The 21,970-nt window shown below is 35.4% G+C and overlaps 2 protein-coding genes across 2 annotated transcripts in view; both read right to left on the reverse strand.

The window, feature by feature from the left end:
• LOC149082596 (phosphoglycolate phosphatase-like) lies at positions 1–15,157 on the reverse strand. Its single transcript, XM_089235862.1, has 8 exons — positions 14,927–15,157; positions 14,742–14,809; positions 11,802–11,894; positions 9,657–9,794; positions 7,584–7,643; positions 5,813–5,960; positions 5,110–5,254; positions 1–3,178 (listed from the first exon to the last, which is right to left on the reverse strand). The coding sequence occupies exons 1-8, from the start codon at positions 15,015–15,017 to the stop codon at positions 2,992–2,994; spliced, it is 930 nt and encodes a 309-aa protein (XP_089091988.1). The 5' UTR covers positions 15,018–15,157; the 3' UTR covers positions 1–2,991.
• Positions 15,158–18,180: 3,023 nt separating this feature from the next.
• LOC149082597 (uncharacterized) overlaps positions 18,181–21,970 on the reverse strand; it is a 74,506-nt gene continuing 70,716 nt past the window's right edge. The window contains exon 3 of the mRNA XM_089235864.1: positions 18,181–20,457. Within this exon, the coding sequence (XP_089091990.1) occupies positions 19,132–20,457 (1,326 nt within the window). The 3' untranslated portion in view covers positions 18,181–19,131. The remainder of the gene's footprint in view (positions 20,458–21,970) is intronic.

Genomic DNA, 21,970 nt, shown 5'->3' on the forward strand with positions numbered 1-21,970 from the left:
TTGGAAAAATCAAAAACAAATTTATTCACGTTTTTAAAGACAAAATATCGATAAGAATTCCAACGGCAATATCAATAATTAAAAATAATGAAGATGAGCACTATTTTCACATTTAACAATACATGGTGTCCCATAAATAGTTTGAAAATTCATAAAAACTTATGGTATATTTGCATGGGGTTTGTGAAAAAATTAATCTCGCGAAAGCTTATTTTTTTTTGTAGGGGAAAAAAGTTGACATTTCTGTCGATAGAGGGCACTGCATGTATGCAAATCACTGAAACTATGAAAATCAGAGTCCCAGAAAATGTAAAGTACACGATTAATATCTAATTTCTGAATTTTACTGTTACTGGTGCTTACATAAGGTTTTCACTGTGAAGCTGACATTGGTGGATGAAGCACTATTGGTAAAGTTGTTTTAACTCACCCACGAATAGATGGCTGAAGCTTTTCGGACACAGAGATTGAAGAAAGGTTCAGATCCAATCATTTCTATCGGACTGATTTACAATGGCCACTATTTACAAAAATTGAACTAACTTTTCTGTACCAGAAAAATCCCTCACGAGAATAACTCTTATTTTTTTTTAAAAACTGCATTTAAAAAACCAATTCCTTCAGTTTTTATGGATTTTCACACTATTCACAAATTTATGGGCCACCCTGTACATTTTCCAACAATAAATAATGGTAATACCGTTACATAATTCAGCAACATTGATCAATTACTGTAAATTCATTAAAACTGAACTCGTAAAATTGTTTCAAATAAAAAAATTGTCAAGTTTTTTTCAGTTTCTACAGCTTGAATATTTGATGTCATCAAATTCACACTTTTGCTGCTAATTGATACGTTTAAAGGACATCACAAGCCACTTCATTGGTTTGAAAACTCGTCGTGGGTTACTTAAGTGATCTGTAATAGTGCTGCCAGTTACTTAAGATATCTGCAAATGTGTCAAGGCCACTTGAGTGATCTGGAAATGTGACGTGGGTCACTTGAATGATCCACAAATGCCCCACTGGTCACTTAAGTGATATGCAACTGTGCTGCAGTGATCTGTAAGTACACTACAGGTCACATAAATATGTCGCGGGCCACTTAAGTGATCTGGAGTTGAACATTTCTGTGCAGTATGTTACAATTGTATCCACTGTTATGGGAAGCATTTTTGCAGTTCACAGGCAAAAAAAATTTAAGAACACTTTGAACTAAGATGCTGAATTATAAATCACCAACCCATTGTCTGTCAAAAATAAAAAGTTTTGATTTTGAGTAGCTAAATATATGTAAAAAATAAAAAAATAAACTTTTCTGAATGCTATTTCGAAAAAATAATGACAAACCATCAAAACAACAGGGAAAAAAAGTTATTTTTTTAACTGCTTTTTTCCAGCATATGTGTAAGAAATAAGCAGATTTCATTATTTTAAGAAATAAAAACAGCAGAAATACTAATACTTATTTTTTTACAGCGAGATTTGTTTTTGTAAAAGAGTAGACAAAATCCATGACTTTTTCAGTCATAAAACCCAAAAAATAAAATATTGTTACAAGGTAAAACTGAAAAATATTTATGAAATATTGAACTTAGTCATTGGCTGTAATTTGAGAGATCAATTTTATTTTTAAAATTCAACTTTGAATTTTTCATTTCACTAATGTGGAACATAATTTTTTTTTTTTTTGGAATGACCCATGGCTGACTATAGCAATATACATTGCAAAAAATGTAATTGAAATGAACTTTAGAACTTGTAAACCTATTTTTTTCCGAAAAATCCAAGGTTTCATATGAAGCCCAGGGGTCATATAAAGAGTATGTAATACATATAGCAATATTATTTCTTGCATTGAACAACCCATTGTTTTAATAAATGAATCTCATCAACTGCATTCAACCCCATTGGTACTATGTGAAAGGTATAGAAATTTTTAGGTAGTCTAAGGGTTAAATGTGCTCATAGGTCACTTAAATGGTGTGAAACTGTGTCACAGTGTGATCTGTCAATATGCCACAGCTTACTTCAGTGATCTGGAACTGAATCGCGGGCTACTTGAGTGCTCTGTAAGTATACTGCAAATGTTATTGGCGATTTTGTAAAAAAATAAAGATTTGGTCATGTTATAAAACAGCGTTTTATCTTGAGGAACCTCTCGTTCATGCACAAAAATGTTTAAAAACTTAATTTTTTACTTGCTTCTATATATTATAAATTGTAATTCTGGTCGAATCAGCCCAATAAATTTGTTAATAATTCTATATGTGATGCACATAGCCACTTACAATTACGATATAATAATCATAATAAACAAGAAAAATTTACTGTTTAATAAGGTAAACTCCAGGACAATTGCCTGGGCAATGTGAACATTTTCTGAGACGTTTGCGCACAGCCATGAATGTTTGAGTTTTCCAACATTAAGTATAGTCCTTCAAGCACAAGATGCAATTAGCTACTTCATGTCATGTGTCAGACAATTCTATTTTTTTTCTTCTAGAAGGAGAAACCAAACATGAAAGCTCAGTTGTTGATGAGAGATTCTTGTTGTGCAAATGCTATACCTCAAGGAAAAGCGATTGAAAAGGAGCACAGAATCCTCTGACATACCAAGTCTATTCTCATTCTTGGGAAATATACTGCCCCTGACATTTGAACAACATTCACTACAGCACAGCCTAATGATTATCATATGACAATTGTCATCACCTGCAGAATTATTAGCTGAATCCCCACGCTGTTTCTATCAGGACAATAAATTTATACTTTAATATTTGATCATGTCTTCATTTTGACAGTCAAAAACTGACAATTTTTATAAATATTGATAAGCTATAAAAAGAAAAAACAACATTCCGAAATAAACATAAAAGAACAGACTCTTTTCTTAGTATTGCTCCATATAAAAGAGTAACAAAATGAAACAAAAAACATATATTGCAATATCCACTGATTTTACATTCAAATTGCCGACATGAGAATGGTTCACCATGCATTCATCAGTTTTCCAAGATGGCCTAGACTAGGAAGATAATAGTCCGGAACCATCAGGTGGTCATCCTCATTTGTGCTTTCCTCGTAATTCCTTACTTCATCAAGGCTGCTGATACCAGTTAGAACTAATAATGTTTTCATACTGTTGCTAGTTCCCAGCACTATATCTGTGTTTAATCTGTGATAGAAAAATTTAAATATAAATTCAATGACATTGATAAAAAAATAAGTCTCTCGCATGATCATTTCAGCAATATTATATAAAAAGTGAGAAAAAACACTTTTGCAATTTGTTTTTTTTTTGTCATCCTGAAGCCAGGTATTCACAAACTGTTTTGCCTAATACAGTACCCTTAGAAACACTAGATGTTTTGTTTCCATTTTTATTGGATTGGAAAAGTGACAAACCATTGTAAATGGTCATACACGGTCATAAATGGTATACACGTCTGAAACGCATTGTTGGGAACTACGGTAACCAAAGTAAACATTCCAAAAGTGATTGTTGAGGCCCCAAAACCATTGTTGCCCAACAGTTTTTTGCCTATTTCAGGCATTTGGCCAGCTCTGACAAACTTTTAAAGTAGACTATGGTTCAATCCCGGCCCTGTTTGGTATATATTCAAAATCTGGCGATGATCGGTCTAAAACTAGATTTGTATGAAGAGCAGACATACATACTTTCACATTTATATATAAGATTTTGTTTTTCGAATGTGACGGTAAAAGCCTCTAAGACTTGTTCAAAGTGTGTCCGATGCATTTTCTTGTATTTTTCTAAAAATAGTCCACTAATTATACACATCTGAGTTTCTTAGTGCTGATTATTCAGGGTGTCCCGGAAGTCCTAATCAGGGCTTTATCTGATCAAACGTTCATTGTATCCTCCTCTCACTTCCAATCAGAAAGTTGTCACCTTGTCTCTCTCGAGGCCAACAATAATATTTTAAAAAATCCACGTTTCTAAGTGCAATATTTGCTGAGATAATGAAATTCAGAAATAGAGAAAAATTGGTCAAAGTAGTGTGTCTGATGCATTTTCTTGTGTATAATTAGCGGACTATTTTTAGAAAAATACATCTGAATTTCTTAGTGCTGATTATACAGGGTGTCCCGTAAGTCCTAATCAGGGCTTTATCTCATCAAACGTTCGTTGTAGAGGTCTGGTTTCAATTTAAGAAATTCTCAAAATGTGTTCAGGAATGACTTGGTATCAGTTTTGAGAGTGAAGAGATACAGAGTGTCATAAAATTAAAAACAACCTAAACTTTTATACGGTCCTCTACTCCTCTCACTTCCAATTAGAAAGTTGTCGTCTTGTCTCTCTCGAGGCCAATAATAATATTTTTAAAAAATCCACGTTTCTAAGTTCAATATTCGCCGAGATAATGTATTTTAAGCATTTTTTAAACTAGAACCATAGATGAGAAAAAGACAGAATTGTGATTTACAAGACACCATGTATGTAGCTGCATATTATCTGCAGTTTTTCTTTTCCCTGAGAGGTTAAAATTGGTAGAATGGACACAAATATTTTCAAAATTAATTTGTAAAAATATTTTTTTTTAAATAAAAGATTGATAGTGTACAGAGATGGGTCAGAAAAATAAATATTTTCTTTCCAGAAAAATGTTTGTGTGTGTTTCCATTACTTAAAATTTCATTATTTTAATTATTGAAAAAATGTTTTCTCAAAGAAGAGAGAAATTCTACTGAAGGGATTATACATCACCAAGAATTATACACAGGAAATATATTAAGGTAATTGGGAGAAAAAAATCAGGATGAGAGGATGTAAATGTGTCCTAAGTCGAAGGGATGTGAATCAGAGTATTATTGTATTTGAGTCATGCTCAAACCAAGATATTCTTAGGTCGGGATTACACTATAAAAGTGTAATAAAAGTTCTTTTATAGAAGTTTAAAAATGCAACCAATTCTACAAGCCTACCGGTCAAATTCAAGCGAATGTAAGCAATAAGCTTATTGGTTGTTTTTTTTCTTCAAGTTCCATAAAAGAACTTTTCTAAAACTTTCAATAGTGTAATCCTGGCCTTAGACTATGAGAAGATAATGAGCAGTTTTGGTGCGAAAAAAAAATATGACAGACCTATCACCAATCATTAAACATCTTTTTGGCTCGATGTTTGGATGCTTTGCTTTGATGCAATCAAACATAAACTTGCTGGGTTTGCCTAGAGATAGAGCTGTTCTCCCAGAAGCTTTTTCAATCGAAGCTATGAATGATCCAGAGCCTGTTAAATGATAAGATTATGGATGAATATGTGTTATATATACAGAAATAATAATCTAATCTAATAGCACAGAAAAATCTCAATATAACAACACTCTGGGGGGGACCAAGAAAAAATGTTGTAGAAAGATTGTTGTTATATCGAGAGGTGGTTATTTAACATTAGAATATAGCTTTTTTTTTCTTTAATATAAATAACGTGATCCTCACGTATTCTCAAGGGATCAGCATGATCCGTCCAGGGAATTTGTTAGAGTTAGTAAACATCCATGCCCGAACCGGGATTCGAACCCAGCCTTGCACAGTGAGAAATTAGTTCCCTCGACCACTCGACTGCCAGGCGGCAGTCATTCAAGCTTCTTAGCAGAAAAATTCTTCAACAAATATTATTGTAGAGGAAAATTTATTGTTGTAGCAAGGCTTCATTGAATTATAATAAGTTAAACACACATAATATGTATGTAAACACCAACACAGAATTAATGCCCAATTGAATATAGCACAGATAGAAAATAACTAACATTTAAAATAAGAGCTATTCAAAGCAAAACTATTATACCCGGTATGATTAAATTTCTATCAGTTGGAAACTGTTCGTCTTTGTTTGTAGCAACAAATAAGCATTCTGGATTTTTGAGGTAACTTGCTGTTTTCAGTATTTTTGTGAAGCTGATATGCTCATCAAAACCACACACAACAGCACCAACCTAAGAAAATAAACATTCTACATCAGAGTATTTTCTTACAATGCACTATATTAGTGCCCTGGTGTTAAAGAAAGCTATTATGAATAAATAATATTTAATTAAAGATTAATACAGGCGTGATTAATTGGTTCTGGAAAATAGTTGCGCAAGTAAAGATCGCATAAAGCGAGTTGAATTTAACAGGGGATTGGTTTTCTTCAAAAGGATTTAAATAAAATTAACCCAACAGCAAAGGGAAATTTTTTAAGGAATTAATTATTAAAACTTATAAGTGAATAAATCCCATAAATTTAGGCAATATGAATGCACAAAATTAATACTTTTTCTGCCTTCACTACTTCTGATTGATTCTAGTGTAAGTGTGGACATTTTCTTTCCTGAAGAGCCTGGTATGATAGGGTGATAACTATTTTTAATAAAACAGTTAAGATTTGGCTGACAAGCAGCATTTTTCATTTCTTTATAAACATTTTAGTAGCTAATCCAGATAATTATGCATATCTCTCGCAAATATAAAAATTATAGTTTCACTAGAACCACTTTTTTCAATTAAATTTTTCATGACACTGCCAATGTGTTACCAAATGTTGTTCAGCAGTGAGATCTTGTGAGTTATATTAGAATTTATCTCATACTTTTCTTAGCTACATCATCAAAAATCCAATGTTGTCATAAAAGGATATAAATGTTACATCTTCAATTTGCTAGCCCATTTTCAGAATTGAAGTTGAACTTAAGCCGAATTTTGCAGGTTGGAATTCCTAAAATGAACTCTTAAAAATTGCATGAACCTATGGGGGGATACCCGTATTCATAAAAATTTGCTATTTCATTTAAAACTTTTTTATAAAAAAAATAATAAAAGAAAAACATGCTTATGATTTTTTTTTGAAGTAGATACCCTGTACACAACTGTGAACTTTTAACAGAGTTCTTACGAAGATATAAATGCAGATTGCACTCATTTTCTTATAACATTTCCCAGCGCAACTAGAAGTGATGAAAGCACAGGAAGATGTGTCAAATAAATAAATAAAATAAAAATAAATTAAATAAATAATAAAAGATACATGAATACTGGAAAAAATTCAAAGTTGTGAAGGGTATCTAATTTAAAAGAAACACTCCATAAGCCAGGGGTTCTCAAACTGTGCACCACCAATCTTTGTCAGGGATGCACATAGTGGCAGCCAAGACTACAAAGCTCAGAGAATGTAAAAAGATCTATAAAATTTGAAGAGATTCTTTGTCAAACTGCTCTAAGGAACCACAGATAAGCGTTGAGGGGGTGATAAGGGAAAGGGGGTGCAGAGAATGGAAAAAGTTTTGAGAACCCCTGCTATAAGCAGATGTTTTCTGAGTATTCTTTTTTTTTCACAACAAATTTTTTTTGGAAGTTTTGAACATACATCCTATTATAATATTTTTGGAAGACTGGTTATAACTGGAAAATATTACTGGTTATATAAGATTGCAGATGAAAGATGATGATTTAGGCAGATTCCCCATGGAGGAAGAGATGAATTTTGAAAACAAGTGGAGAAGAAATCTTTCTCTACATATATTCTATTGTGTTCACATTAAGATAAAGCATACAAAATCCCAATGAAATTAGTTACATACTTCAGGATCAAGCTGTAGCTGCTTCACATATTCCATCCAATCAGGAGGATGTGGTTCTGGCTGAAAGGAAATATAAATAGACAATATAAAATAAAATTGACATTAGTAGTGAAAAAAATGTAAATATACAGGGTGGTCCAAAACCCTACCAAAAAACTTCTAGGGGTGATTGTACACGTCAAGATAAATAATTTCTACAATGGGAACCTTGGGTCAAACAACATTGGCAATGGGAGAACCACCAAGCAAGCAGCAACATATCCAGGGTGGTGGATTGGTCATAGTTGACCTGTGACATGTCAAGCTTGATCCCCAGGCTTGAATCCACTGGACCACTTTTTCTGCAGCCAACTGAAATCATTAGTCTATGACACACAAGCAGACTCAGCAAAAGAATGTGTTGCTAGGATAATTGTTGTTGTTGCTGACAAGATTAACTCAACATCAGGCCTCTTTGAGAGGGTGTGCCATTCCTTCATTGGCCAGTGTCAGTTGTTCAACAGTACCCTCTGATATCACTTTGAGCAGCTACTGTGAGTGCTTGCATAGCTTGTTACATTGGTATGTTTTATTTTCCTTTGATATCCATGACCTACTGCTGTTTCTGTACTTAGTTTTCTGATTTGATAAATGTATTTAGACCGAAGATTCCATTGCAAAAGTTATTTGTTTTGATGTGTATAATCACCCCCCTAGAAGTATGTCGGTGGAGTTCCACACCACATTGTATAACACAAATATATGAATGCTACCTAAACTGTAGATGCCAGTCTAATTGGCGCTCATGTGCAGAAAATAACAATGGCACAAAAAATAGATTACATTTCAGATGTGGATAAATGAGTTAAATTAGTTATTTGTCATTGGATGTGGTAAAAGTAATGATAATTTTTATTGTACTTAGATTCTGTGCAGACCAAAAATATTTGAAAATATTAACATTTGTATTTTTAACTAAATAATTTCAATAAAACAATAATTCAAAATATAAAGGAATGGAACTCGTTCAAAAGTAAGTTTCTTCCCATTTAATAATCTATTTCAGCAAAATAATAATTTCAGAACAATAATGATAAGGGCCCGGATTTCTGTGTCTTCGCATATTTTTTTATTTTATGTGATAGAGTATATTTTCAAAATTTTAAGGCATTTTTTGCGTATTTCCTGATTTTTGATAAAAAATATACTATTTTTTCCTTGCTATTCCAATTCTGCTTCAGACTGGTTTTTGCAGTTCCTGCCTCTGACAGATTTTTATGCATTAAAAGTGGAAGTCTGATTGGTAAAAAATTCTGAAATTCAGGTTTTTCAACCAATCAGCAATGTACTGAATTTTTGGAGCATAAAAATACTAGCCCTTCAACAACATTGGTGTGTGTCTGTAACTAGATTAATCATCTGAATCGGTGTCGGTGATAGTAATTCTTGGGAAAAATTGGCTAAAATCGGTAAATAGGGAGATTTTTAGCTTTGTGGGAAATTTTGAGCGTGTTTATCAAATAAAAAGAATTATTTTAATTTTGTGCTTTTCTAAAGGTAATAGTTATAATACTTATAGATGACAGTATATTAATTCTGAATTTGGGTGGGGGAGAACTTGCTCAAAAGGGAAATTTTTGGCTCAATGAGGTTAGTTAGCAAAGCATTTCTGTTCAAACAATAAGTAATAGTTCAGACTGCATCAACACTTCTCATTATCATGTTATTTTGCTAAAATTAATGTTATCTGAGATAGGGAATGAAAAATGTTTTAGGGCATATTTTTAGTTTTATAAGGTATATTTACAGTTTTTTAAGAGTATAAAGGCATATTTTATAGAGCATTTTTTTAGACGTTTTTAGAGCATAAAAATCCTAACTCTAATAATGATAATGACAATATTTTTTGATTGTTTGAACACGTTTAGACTCTTGTGTCCAAAATCCAACCCTGAATAAATCTCAATGTTATTTTTTTACTTGATTTATATAACTTCTCAATTTGGAGTCTTTTTCCAAAGTGTTTAATAAATTCTGGATTCAAGAAACTAAGCTTTGACAATGAAACATAATAATAATGATCTTACTACGCACACCAATCGGATGATGTTTGATTCCAGCAATATCAAGTTCTTTTGCAATACCTGGGCCACCAAAGATATGAACTTTCTTCTGAAAGTTCAAGGACTGCAGATAAACGGCTGCACAATAGGATGTGCAAAAAATATTATCCTGCAAAATAAAAAGATTGATTTTCAGACATAATTGAGACTAAATAAAGACGGAAATAATGAATATCAGAAAGGCATTGTAGACAAATTTAAAAAAAAAAAACCCTGCTTACAATAGCATCCTATAAAATTTCACTGTGGGCATTGAGGTAACCACATAATATTTTTGACTGCTTGTAGAGCAGTGTTCTTCAATGTTTCTACACCTGCGGACTGATGAAAACAGTAAAACAATTTTTTGGACCAGCAGAAATGAGAGAAGTAATTTGTAGACTGGCAAAAAAAATAAATAAATAAAAAAAATAAATAGGAAAAGTAGCCTAATTTGTGGACCAGCAATAGATAGATAAATAGGAATAATTTGCAAACTGCCAAAAATAATCATAAGCAGAAAAACACACACACAATTTGCAGATTGACTGACCGGCAACAACACATTTGAATCACTTAATGCAAAAAGGGACATATAAGTCTGTTTTTCACAAAAAGTTTACTTTCTGCCATTTCCCACTTTGGTACACGCTTTGACAGTGTTATATGTCAAAAAAAGGTGATGCATTGTGAAAAATATTCATAGCTGAAGCTTTAAAATTCAGCAGAAAAGGTTAGTCTCAATTCTTTTGCTGTTTCCTAAAAACTTGTTTTTGTGACTAATGCCATTTTTGCACATGAAGCGATGGCAACATTGTGTGTAGTTGAACCCAGTAAAAGTAATGCAGCTCTTGAAATATTTCTTCATATTTTCATCGGTTGAGGTTGTACGAGATGTGCACGATGCTGAATTTTGTAACAACAAGGGTAAACACACTTATATTTTATATAACTTGTATTTGTTACAGAAATGTTTTTTGATGCTACCCTAACCCAAAATCATTCTTGAATGGAATGCATGCAGGGCTGCAACTAGATACTTTGGTTCAGTGTCCGGGGCACCAGACCTGCCTGCTCCCCCTATTTGCGGCCCTGAATGAATGTGATGTTAATATAGGTTTTTACTCCTTTTCTCTGCCTTTGAGATTTTTTGTAATAGCACCGTGTGAGGGAGATTGGGGCAACTCATCTTGTCTCAGTCAAACCAACTCTCAAGTTGAGGCTACATGAGTTTGATTTGAGTATCCCCATGCGAGGAGGCCCTCAATCTCATAAGAGGCTTTGGTTGTGTTTGGATAAAAGTTGTCACTTGAACAATAAATGAAACCTTATTTAAATGAAGCAATATTTATACCAAAATCCTGGTGGCCTCCAGAGTGACGGTGCTTCCATCACTCTCTTAAGTCAGTTAAATTTAGTCAAAATCATTGTTTTAGCCATCTACCAACTGATGAAACACTACTCATGCTTCCTGAGCATCACCTATATTTTTCAATCCCTAGGGATGCACACCACCAGAAATTTAACATTAGAACATATATGACTCCTTAACAGGCTCACTCTTGTTTTGTAAATTAAAAACAAAAGGCATGAAAATCGGACACAAAAAGAATCAATAAAATTTGCCCACATCACCTTAACATGGCTTTGAAACGAGGGGAAACTTTAGGGCACTCAGCCTAAGCGAATATAGGCTGCATAAGTGGGGTTGACATCAGTACTTCCTGACCTAAAAAGTTTATGTACTAACCAAGTTTAAGGTTTAATTTTCCATGAGCATGGTCAGTGCAAACATGGCAACTTTTTTGCACCCAAGTTTGCAGCCCTGACTTTGCTAGTTGTGGCAATGATTTATCTCTTTCTATCATTTTATCACTCACATTTTTTGTGTGCAAATTTTTTGCACATAATTTTTTTTCTTAGTCAGTTAGCTGCATTTACTGCAGATTTTGAATGCATATTGCACAGTACTATGAATCAGACTGATTCATGTAAAAAACTGTATTTTTGTGTAACTGTATGTGTTATTTTTTAGCCGTTTTGAATTGAAATTTTATGCTTTGTGTGAAAAAAAGTCTACATGTTGTGGGAAAACTAACTGTGCTTATTTCTGAAATACAGTGTAATAACAACTTACCAACTCTGAAGGGAAGCCCAACTTATCACATTTCTTTACATAACTACTTCTATCATTTGTGCTGTTATTCGTAACATATATGATCTTTTTACCCTGAAACAAATGAATAGATATCAAAGAAACAAGTACATTTATGTTGCGTAATACGAGCATACATCAAGAGCAAAACACTTAAAAATCAAAAAAATAATGCAGGATAAAGAAATCTATATATATGAAATTGATTTTGTGTGTGTGTGTATGTCATCTATACAAATCTACAATTTTAAATTAATTGTCATCAAATTTCGGATACATACAAAACGGGGCCGGACTTTAACGATAGGCTACTTTAAAAGTTTCTCAAAACTGGGAAAATGCCCAAAATGCACAGAAAAATGTCCGGCAACAATGGTTCTTGGGCTCCGACAATCACTTTCGGAATGCTTACTTTAGTTACTGAGGTTCCCTAGCAATGAGTTTCAGATGTGCATATGCCTTTACAATAGTATGTCACTCCTTTAATGATGCCAGTATTACAGTTACCTTATAATGGTTTGGCCTAAGATCGCAATACCAGAAACAAGAACATACTCTGACACAAGTGTGCATTTGCCCCTCCTCCACTCAGTAATTTTTTTTGGAACGGTCAAATAAAGGCAAATTAAATAAAATTGGTTTCTTATTTGAGCAGCTCTGGAGCACTAGAAACAAATTTGAATGAATTTCTCAATGAAACTTGCCACGTTATACTAACTTTCTATTTACAGGCCATGTTGTGGGTGACAGGAATTTGTGGCACAGGTCTGAGCACCACTAGAAGTTGTTCAGAAATAAAAAGTGTTTACATAAAGTTTGAGACAAGCCCCACAGGTTCAAAATACTTCCAATGTCTGTTTACGGGATGGGTGTAAGTATTGATCATGGCCCTAACAAGTGCAATATTTACAAGGCTCCAGTCCTGAAAAATTACGGTCTATTGTTTTACACTATAAATTCCTTGTAGCGGAGCCCACAGAAGGTCCTTGCCAAGGAGCCTGCTGCAGCTTGTGGCGGGGGCATGGTAATTATAGCTAATCATTAAGAGCTGTAATTTGATCAAGTTATCTGGCACAATTTAAAATGGTAAAACAATCCTGGATCTAAATGCGGACAATTTCTTTAAAAGTGGGATGGAATATCATCAAAAGATCGTTTCTGCAGCAAGTGGATCCAATGTCATTCCATCATGCTGAAAATATTACAGAAAAGAGATATCCAGAGATTGAAATGGCACACGTTGCTTGGCTGGGGGAATATAAGAGGTAAAAACTTCAACTGAATAAAAATTTCAATCGAGAGAAATCTTTCGAAACAACAAGCAAAATTATTTGCCTCAAAGTTTAACGTGGGGAATTTTGAAAGATCAGATGGAGGGCTGCCAAAATTAAAGAAGAGTAATGTTCTGACCGTTTAGATACTATGCGGAGAAAGTGCAGTTTTGCCAGTGAACCGTGAATGGAAAGACCTTGTTTTTGCAAGTTCGTAAAAATGAGGGACAACTATACTACAGCTGTTCCATTTTATATTTAGTTGTGTATACATACAAATGAAAAATATATAAGTTAATAGAAATTAAGCAACAATCACAAATGGCATAATTCACGGGTTCTCAACTTATAGATTGCAACACAAACTTGGGTCAGTGTGATCGACCAATCCATGGCTTATTCAAATCCACTAACAGTCACATATTCTTGATCTATAGGTCTCAACATAAACTTGATTCACAGGGACTTTCGAGTTGGGCCGTAAAAATTCACTTAGACCTACAGATAGGGATATTTGAGCTATTAGTCACAACTCAAACCTGATTTGGAAGGTCTTCGAAGATGGGTTGTCGAAATCCACTAACAGTCAGGGGGGTCTTGAATTATGGGTCATGACTGAAACTTGATTCGTAAGGGTATCCGAGATAGTACATACCAATAGGGATTCCTGAGCTAAGGGTCACACAACCCAATTTTGATTTACAGGGCTTCCGAAATGGGTCGTGCAAATCTACATACAGCCAGGGATTTTTCAGCTATGGACCGCAACTCAACCTTGATTTGCTGCAGCTTCCTATATAAGCCATACCTATCCACTTTCATGAATACATTTATTGTGTCACTGGCTTCATAACTGTCCCTTGGGTCACGTTGTTGTGTTTGGGTCACGGCTGGAAAAGGGTTAAGAACCCCTGGCTTGGACCTTAAGAACCCCTGGCTATAGGATTTCAGACTTCTACATTTTCAATCCTTATCTAATTTTCGTTTTTCCTTCATGATGATAACTGAACTCCTCTACATATGTGGAGATAGTCTTGGAAATCTAGGGGGCACAATGATGATGATGTCAACTGATGTATACGCATATACATTAGATCTGTCAACTGTCGTGGTCGGCTGCAGTTGGTTTTCTGTGGTTCCCAACTTCAAGGCGCAAATGCGAGCCGATCTCCCCGTTAAAAAGAGTCCTACAACGATAAATAATTCAATCATAACACTTCACTCATAGTTAGAAAAACTAGTGGCAGATGGCAGCACTACACATAACAAGCATTACAGAGAAACAACAAAAACTTCACGTCAGGTTTCACTACACGTACACATTCCCGCATGTACAGATTCGTTGGGGGGTTCCGCAGGGGAGGGGGGTGGTGTAGTAGTAGTAGGTAGGTAGGGCCTCCAAAAAATGGCTCGGGGATCCATGATGTTCTTAAGTCAGCCACCTCGTTGGGCAATTTGACTGTTGTGGCATTGTATTTGTATTTGTATAACTCCACCTTTTGACGCTGGAAGGGGAGGGGGCACTGCCTCCCACGCCTCTCCCCCGTATCTCCGCCCATGCTCCTCGAGCCTTCCACTGATACATAATAAAGCTGACTATAACGACATTTAAAATACAGTAATGCAAATAATATACATAATGACATTTTACCATATTATGTAACGCAGTAATAGTCTCTGGTGAACCAGGGATTGATTCAACGCCCATCCACAGAACACCTAAAATAAAAAAAAATAAAAAAATTCAACTTATTTTTGTTATTATTTCAACTAATTTTTTTTATCATCGCAACTGTGAAATAAAATGAATTGTTCAAAAGAAATTTTTGTTTTTACCATCGCAATCAACCAGCACGTAATCAAATGAGTCGATGAAACCAGCCGCGAAAAGATCGGAATCGATTTCTTTGCATCTTCTTCCAGACATGACGATGACGGCAATTTCAGACAAACGATGACGATAAATTAGATTTCAAGCAGACGACATACCACCCCGGAAAAACAATTTCTTACTTAATGTTGACATTCACAAGCAACCTTCCAGTTCAAGAAGCGCCGGCTGTGATTGATAGAGGAGGAGGTTTCAAACACTCACTATAAGTTACAATAGTAAACGAGGAATTTATGTTCATTTCTCCGTAGATGGCGCTAAAATATTTCATTACTTCTCAGCAGGATGGAGCTGTGGACTGAATCTGACCATAACATTGGGAAAAGTACGAGAACATAAATACGGGACTATGCCGATTCTCGCCAAAAATAGTTGCTAAATTGAGGAGGGGGGGGGGGGATCGCCAATTAGAAGTAAAATTGCTTAAAAAAATTGTCAATAAGAGGAAAAATAGAGAGTTTCTGCAAACTTCCGTAAAGTAATTTTTTTTTTTTTGCGAAGAAAAAAGGAAAAAGTTGAGCATCACGAATGATGAGATGATTATTTTGAATAATCAATTAAGGACGCACGCAGGTCCCCAATTAAAAACAAGAACTGACTTCGCCGCCCAAAGGCAAGTATTCATTTGGTGCCCCCACCTCGAAATTTCGAATGAGTAAAGAGTAAACTTGGCTCCCTTGTTGGTCCAACGCCCGGAGAATCAGACCCCGTCCTGCTCTCACCAAGTAGCGCCGTGGGCAAGGTACATTGCATTGTATATTCATGATTTATTGGTGGGAGGGACTCACAAATTGCCTGAGGTCTCAGATTCTGATTCCTATGGGTAGAGGGTGACTTTGATGGCCCTCTGTCCGGCGCGATGGGGCACCAAACCCAGTTACGGTCTAAATCAGTACTTTTACTCATCCAAGGTTATTTCAGGCGGCCACCAGTATTGAATTTCGATAAATTTGAAATGTGCAAATGGAAAAAAATAATACCACTTTAGCCAATCCACACAACCCTCAGAGGGGTTCGCAACCCCCTTTTTAATACTAAAATAATACCGAGATATCACGGGTTCTTAAAACCCTCCCATAACGGAAATCCCCAAGCCCAGATACCGCTTCAACTTTTCTTCTCATATGACATGTTCCCCTTCCCTCCTTCCGTCCTGTCCATATCATTAGCTAGTGGACGGAGTCAGCATTTGTTCAGAGTCTGATAACGAAGGGGACAGAGACCATGTTTTTCTTTTCCCTTCGAGGTAGTATTATCGAAGGGAAAATTAGTATTATTGCGTACAGCCAAAGCCTCCTAGTAGTTAGTATCTAGGAGGCTTTGGTACAGCATACATAACAGGAAACTATATTTTGTTTTTCCTTCTCTAGTTTTATTATTTTGTGTTGTGGGGGGGGGGGGGGGAGAATTAATCAGTGCACAATTGGAGAAAAACGATTCTTCTGGAAGAGGTGACAATTTCTAAAAGATTTAGTGTTTTCCAATGTGGCAGTTATAATGCAGATAAGGAAAATTTTAAAAACCTCTTAAACGGTTAATCTTTTGTGTTTCACGGACCCTTTGAACAAATAAGACGACTACTGGGGATTGCCTTGGTCATGAAGATGAAGGACAAGACCTTCGCAGAATAATATTCAGCGCATGTAATGTTAAAACAATAACTTAACTGTTATCTCATCCATGCTCACTGTGTGTGACCCCTGGAACCTCTCCAAGGACCGGGTTAAGATAATCTGTTTCAGACTTCGAACTTGTCATTTTACTTTTATGGAAGCTACACTAACTTCCAGAAGAAATCGAACCCATATTGATACGTATGCGTACATGCAGAGTTATATTGCACACATCTTGAACCTTTGACTCGCAATAAAGAAATTCAAGACAGCTCTCAATCCTTATAGTGTATCTTATTTCATCGTCGTTTTAACGATCTCTTTCTCGCTCTTGAGTCTTCGACATCCCATTCAAGTTCAAGTTGCATTTATGGAGTTGACATGACAGTAGAGGCGAACGCAGGAAGATGGAAGGGGGGGGGGGAGAGTGGAGAAATCCCGCAGCCCTGAAAATTGAAATACCGAAAGAAACTACCCTTTTTATGCTATATAAACCAATTTTCGTTAATTTAAATGTTTTTTTGAAGGCTGATTACTCAAAATTTCTCGGGAAGAAAATTTTTGTGCTCTCCCCTTAAGTCTTTTGTGCTCCCTTCAAAGGTCGATCCTGCGTTTACATCCCTACATATATTTTTTTTCTGAGGATGGACATTGACGGTAAAATTGTGACCCCAAAAAAAGTTCAAATGCGCGCCTTGTCGTATTGAACAGGTACAATATATTTTTTCGGGACAATTTTCAAAAATACCTGACACGGAGTTAGCAGTCTTATGTGAAATATTGTTTAATTTTTAAATTATTAATATCAGTTCAATATTATAGTAAGAAAAATTATTTCTTTCATTAATTCAGGAACTTTTATTGTCTCTGGAATTATGTATTTGAATCATAGTTTTGAATTTCCATTCAACAATAACTTTTTAATATTTCCAAAATATTATTTTTCATTTATTCTGAATTTTCATAAGAACTGAAATTATTCATTGATTTCGAATTGTTATTCATTACGAATTTTCATAAATTTTGAAATTTGATTAATTATTTTTCATCAATTCTGAAATTTTTATTACTTCTGAAATCATTTATTAACTTCAAATTGTTCATTAACTTCAAATTGTTCATTGTTCAACTTAAAATTGTTCGGGAATTTTTCATTAATTTTAAATTATAAATATTTATGGAATTATTTCTTGATTTCAGATTATGAATAATTCTGATTTTTCATTATCACGAAATTATTTTTTATTAATTCTGAATTTTTTTTTAAAATTTTGATATTTTACTAGTTATGGAATAATTTTTCATTTTTTTCTGAATTTCCATTAGTTCTGGAATCATTCATTAATTGCAAATCGTCATAATCCTGTATTTTCATTAGTTTTTGTTCAGTGTGTTTAATAATATTAGCCCACAACCATTGGAATCGTTCTTATCCAAAAACGTTCATATTTACATCTCAGGAAGCACCGAGAGCTCTGCAATAGCTCAGTAATCTAATATAATACAGTAATGCATTCAATAATTTACCACTGTGTTTAGGTATCAGTTTATTAAATTCGACGTAATGAAAACAAAACTAAACAACGAACGATAAAACGGGATTTTATTACACAAAAAAAGAGAGAAAATTATGTACAAATCGTTTCAGTTTGAATTTAGAAAAATATAATCGAGTTGTTCGAACAAAATTGTAGGTGCGATACCCATTGCTTTCAAAGCGTTGTCGTCAATACGGTAAAAATTACTAAAAAAAAAAAAAAAAATCGGAGCTTCTTTCAATGTTGAAGGTAGATCGGTTGATTTCGAATGGAATGATTTAAAAACGAAAATAAATTGTTCATTTTTATTCCGAAAGAATCGGAATGTAATAAATACACTCATTCAATTTCATCAAGAGGTGTTGTGTGAGATGGGGAAAAGATCGCGTTTGTTTCATACTCATTTCTCTCCCAATGGCGTTTGTTCTGAAGCACTTTTCTTTAAAATGTTTTCAGAATGACACGAGGTCACACGTCGCTCATCTTTGACAACATGTAATAAAGTCCACAAGCCGTTTTCATCAACAACTCTGAAACGTTAATTTTCCATATAGTTTTTTTTATATATAGGCTGTCCTTCCACATCATATTTCGTTTTGGTCATGTGATTTGAGTGTCATATTTTGTAGATTCGAACACATTTCATAAAAACACAACAAAAAAAAATTTATTCATATAAACACCCTAGTAAAAAAATGCTATTTTTATATTGCACATTTTCAGGTCTTTCACTTTCGCTTTCATCAGTCGAAAGGGGAAGCGTCAAAGTAAGTCCATTCTAAAATGTATGCTGTTATTAACGAAATAAATGCGATAATTGCATTTCATAGATAATACTAGTCTAGTGAGTCTAAATGTTCGTTCACCAGCGGCTGGTAAATATTGTGATGAAGCCAAAAATTTTTGTCAAAAAAATTTATGATTCTTTGTTTCGATTTGAAAGATGATCGATGATTGGTCAAATTAGGCGGGTGTGGGTTCATTTCTTCATCCGAAACCTCATCCTAGAAATGGGAACACTCCACCGGGTGGTGCCGTGATGGCGATGGGAACCTCGCTTGTCGTGGTCGTTGTTATGGTGGTTTCGTACAGCGACGTGCTGGTGACGGTTCGGAATTTCGTGCTTATTGCGTTGTAGATGAGCGTGTATATTTTAGTGCTGAGGCTGGTGGCCGTGGTCACTTTCGTGATAGTCGAAGTGACTGTCGATAATTGAGGTGGGGGAGGAGGCAGAGCTGGGATCATTCCTCCCATCCCACCAGTCAGTTGCGTCGCTAAGAGTTGCTGCAACTGGTTCTGTGGAAACAGCTCGGTGTTGAGGTAAGGTGTCACGGTCGTCGTGTATGTGGTTACCGTTCTCTCGGTGGTCGTAACCGATTCCGACAAGGTTCTCGTTCTCGTGCGACGCCCATCATAAATACTGAGAACTTTGGTGCTGTATATGGTGTCAGTTGCGACATACGTGGATGACTTCGTGATGGTGGAATACAGTGTCGCCCTTCGGTTCAGTTGCTGTAAACCTAAGTAAACAGCGGCTAATGGATTCTGTTGCAATGCAGCTCCAAGTGAGAGCAAAGGATTCTGGACATCAACGTCTCTTCCTTGGGAGCTGTCTAACGGGACTATTGCATGTTCCCTACCGCTGCCGGAAGCCTGAAGAAGACCGTTAGGTACAGCTGTTTGCACAATCTGTTGATGCGGAGCTGGTTCCAGAGTCACGGCTCCGTCTAGAAGCCCGTCGATGTCCGAATCAGGAGTCTCGGTGTGTTCCACTTCTATCTCTTCCGTTTCGGTTGTCAGCAACGTGACATCGGCGGGAGGCAGGGTCTTGTAGCCGGTTATCAGTTTCAAGATAAAGAAACTCTCTGTCACTGTGTGATAAGAAGTAGAATTGCCATCCAAAATGGGAACAACGGATGTCTTGAGCATCCTCTCTGTTGTCGTATACGTTCGAGTAACCACGTTAGGCTGAAAGGCTTCACCTTCCAGTAACGTAGTCGCAAATATCGCGTTATTATTGGCGTGGTGGATGTCATCATTATTGAGAGGATCTGTAGCGTAGCCGTACTTCGTCCGGGGGACGCTGGTCGTGATGGTAAGCGTCCGAACTGATTTCCGCCTCCCAACGTGCAAGGTGACTTCACTCGTGATCGTGGTCTTCTCGTAAGTCACTCTGGCTGGATCGATGGGATTCAAAGGATTGAAATCCTCAAGCCCTTCGTCATCTGGATCGAAAGCGTTCTCTTGAGGATTATCGAGTCTATCAGTGGCTGCAACATCGTCGCTGCGGACCGTTAACTTCACTTTGAACCGGTTTAGACGAACCTGGAAGATGAGAGAAGGTAAAAATAAAATTGAACCTCACAGAATCACCCATAATCATGAAAAAATACTTACCCGATATGATGTAAGTATCTGTACAGGGTGATTATGAACTCATGGTGAAAATTGAATAGATGAGAAAGCATACAAAAGTAAAATTTTTTTCGAAGTGATGTATGAATGCAAGTGCGATGTGTTTGAACCGTAAAAGTTCAGTTGGGTGATCAGGGGTGTTGTAGTGTTTTAGACCAGTGGGTGCTCGCCTTCAGCTTTGTATAGGAAATTTTGATTTCTGAATCAGATCTTGGGTTGATCGGGCCTCTTAACCCTTTAAGCGACAATTAGAAATCACTAAACACCCCCCCCCCCCCCCCCCGCAAAATGCCATATATTTTTGAATTACGGAAGAAAATCCGATTTTCAGAAACTGCAAACTAAGGGGCATGGGAGAAAGTTTCTTTTTTATTGGGAAATCATTTTTACAAAACATCTGGGCTTGGCAATGCTAAAATAAGAGGCTTTTTTATGGAGGCGAGATATCTCGTCATTGCCGCTTCAAGGGTTGATAAAAAATACTGTTGGTACTCGAGCATCCACAATTGAAAATTGGAATTTACATCATTCTTTAAAAAAAATTGCATCCTACTATTTGGAATTCATTTTTTCCGCTGGCAGAGGGAAGTGTTTGGCTTGGCATGCTTGAAAATGGTATATCTGGATTTTCGAATTTCGTAAATACGTCCGTTATTTGCAATACCGCTATCGCAAATAATCATCACCCATGTTCCTGAGACGAATGTTTCATCTAGAGAGAATTTTTTAGCATTCCAAGCGAAACAGCGCCTTTCAATGGTGAAAACAAATTGTAAATAAGGCACTGCGAATAAGTGATTTTAAGAAATGCATTGACTAAGGAATTCTCTGCAATTCTACAAAAAAAAAAAAAAAAAAAAAAAGCGCTTCAGTTTGCTGCGTGTGCTCTGTCACGCTTCAAAGTTCCTTTACACCATGAGTAAGGAATCACCCAGTAGAATAGAGAAAATATAAGACGAAACTCTATTAAATACTGTACATTAAATACAAGTGCATAGTGCCTGTATTGTGCAAAGATGTAAGAGTTGAAATCATTAGATATTATCAAGTTATGTTTTTGAAAAACATGAGATCTGATTGAACCTAATTCGAAACATTACGAACTACACACACTAATTCGAAGTGTAATCATTTAGAATGATTGCACTAAATTTTCAATGGACACAAGTTCTCTTTGTGTTCCCAGACATGATAAGCTCCATGTTGATAATGCTTTCAAGTAAGAATTTCGCGTTTACAGATCGCTCTAGAATATCTCTTACAATGACGTTTATCTATAATTATTTTCAAGAAATGACATAACAAAAATAAGAATCGATTTTCCCCCGTTAAGACGAGTGTGATGATGCGTGAACATAACTCATTTCAAACGAGAGGATACTGACAGAAATCAACAGTTTCTTTTGTCTGTAAAGGATAACTC

The sequence above is a fragment of the Pholcus phalangioides genome, unplaced genomic scaffold (assembly GCF_987345545.1).
Source record: "Pholcus phalangioides strain wild (caught in Gottingen) unplaced genomic scaffold, Ppha-v1.0 ptg000009l_1, whole genome shotgun sequence".
Classification (NCBI taxonomy): domain Eukaryota; kingdom Metazoa; phylum Arthropoda; class Arachnida; order Araneae; family Pholcidae; genus Pholcus; species Pholcus phalangioides.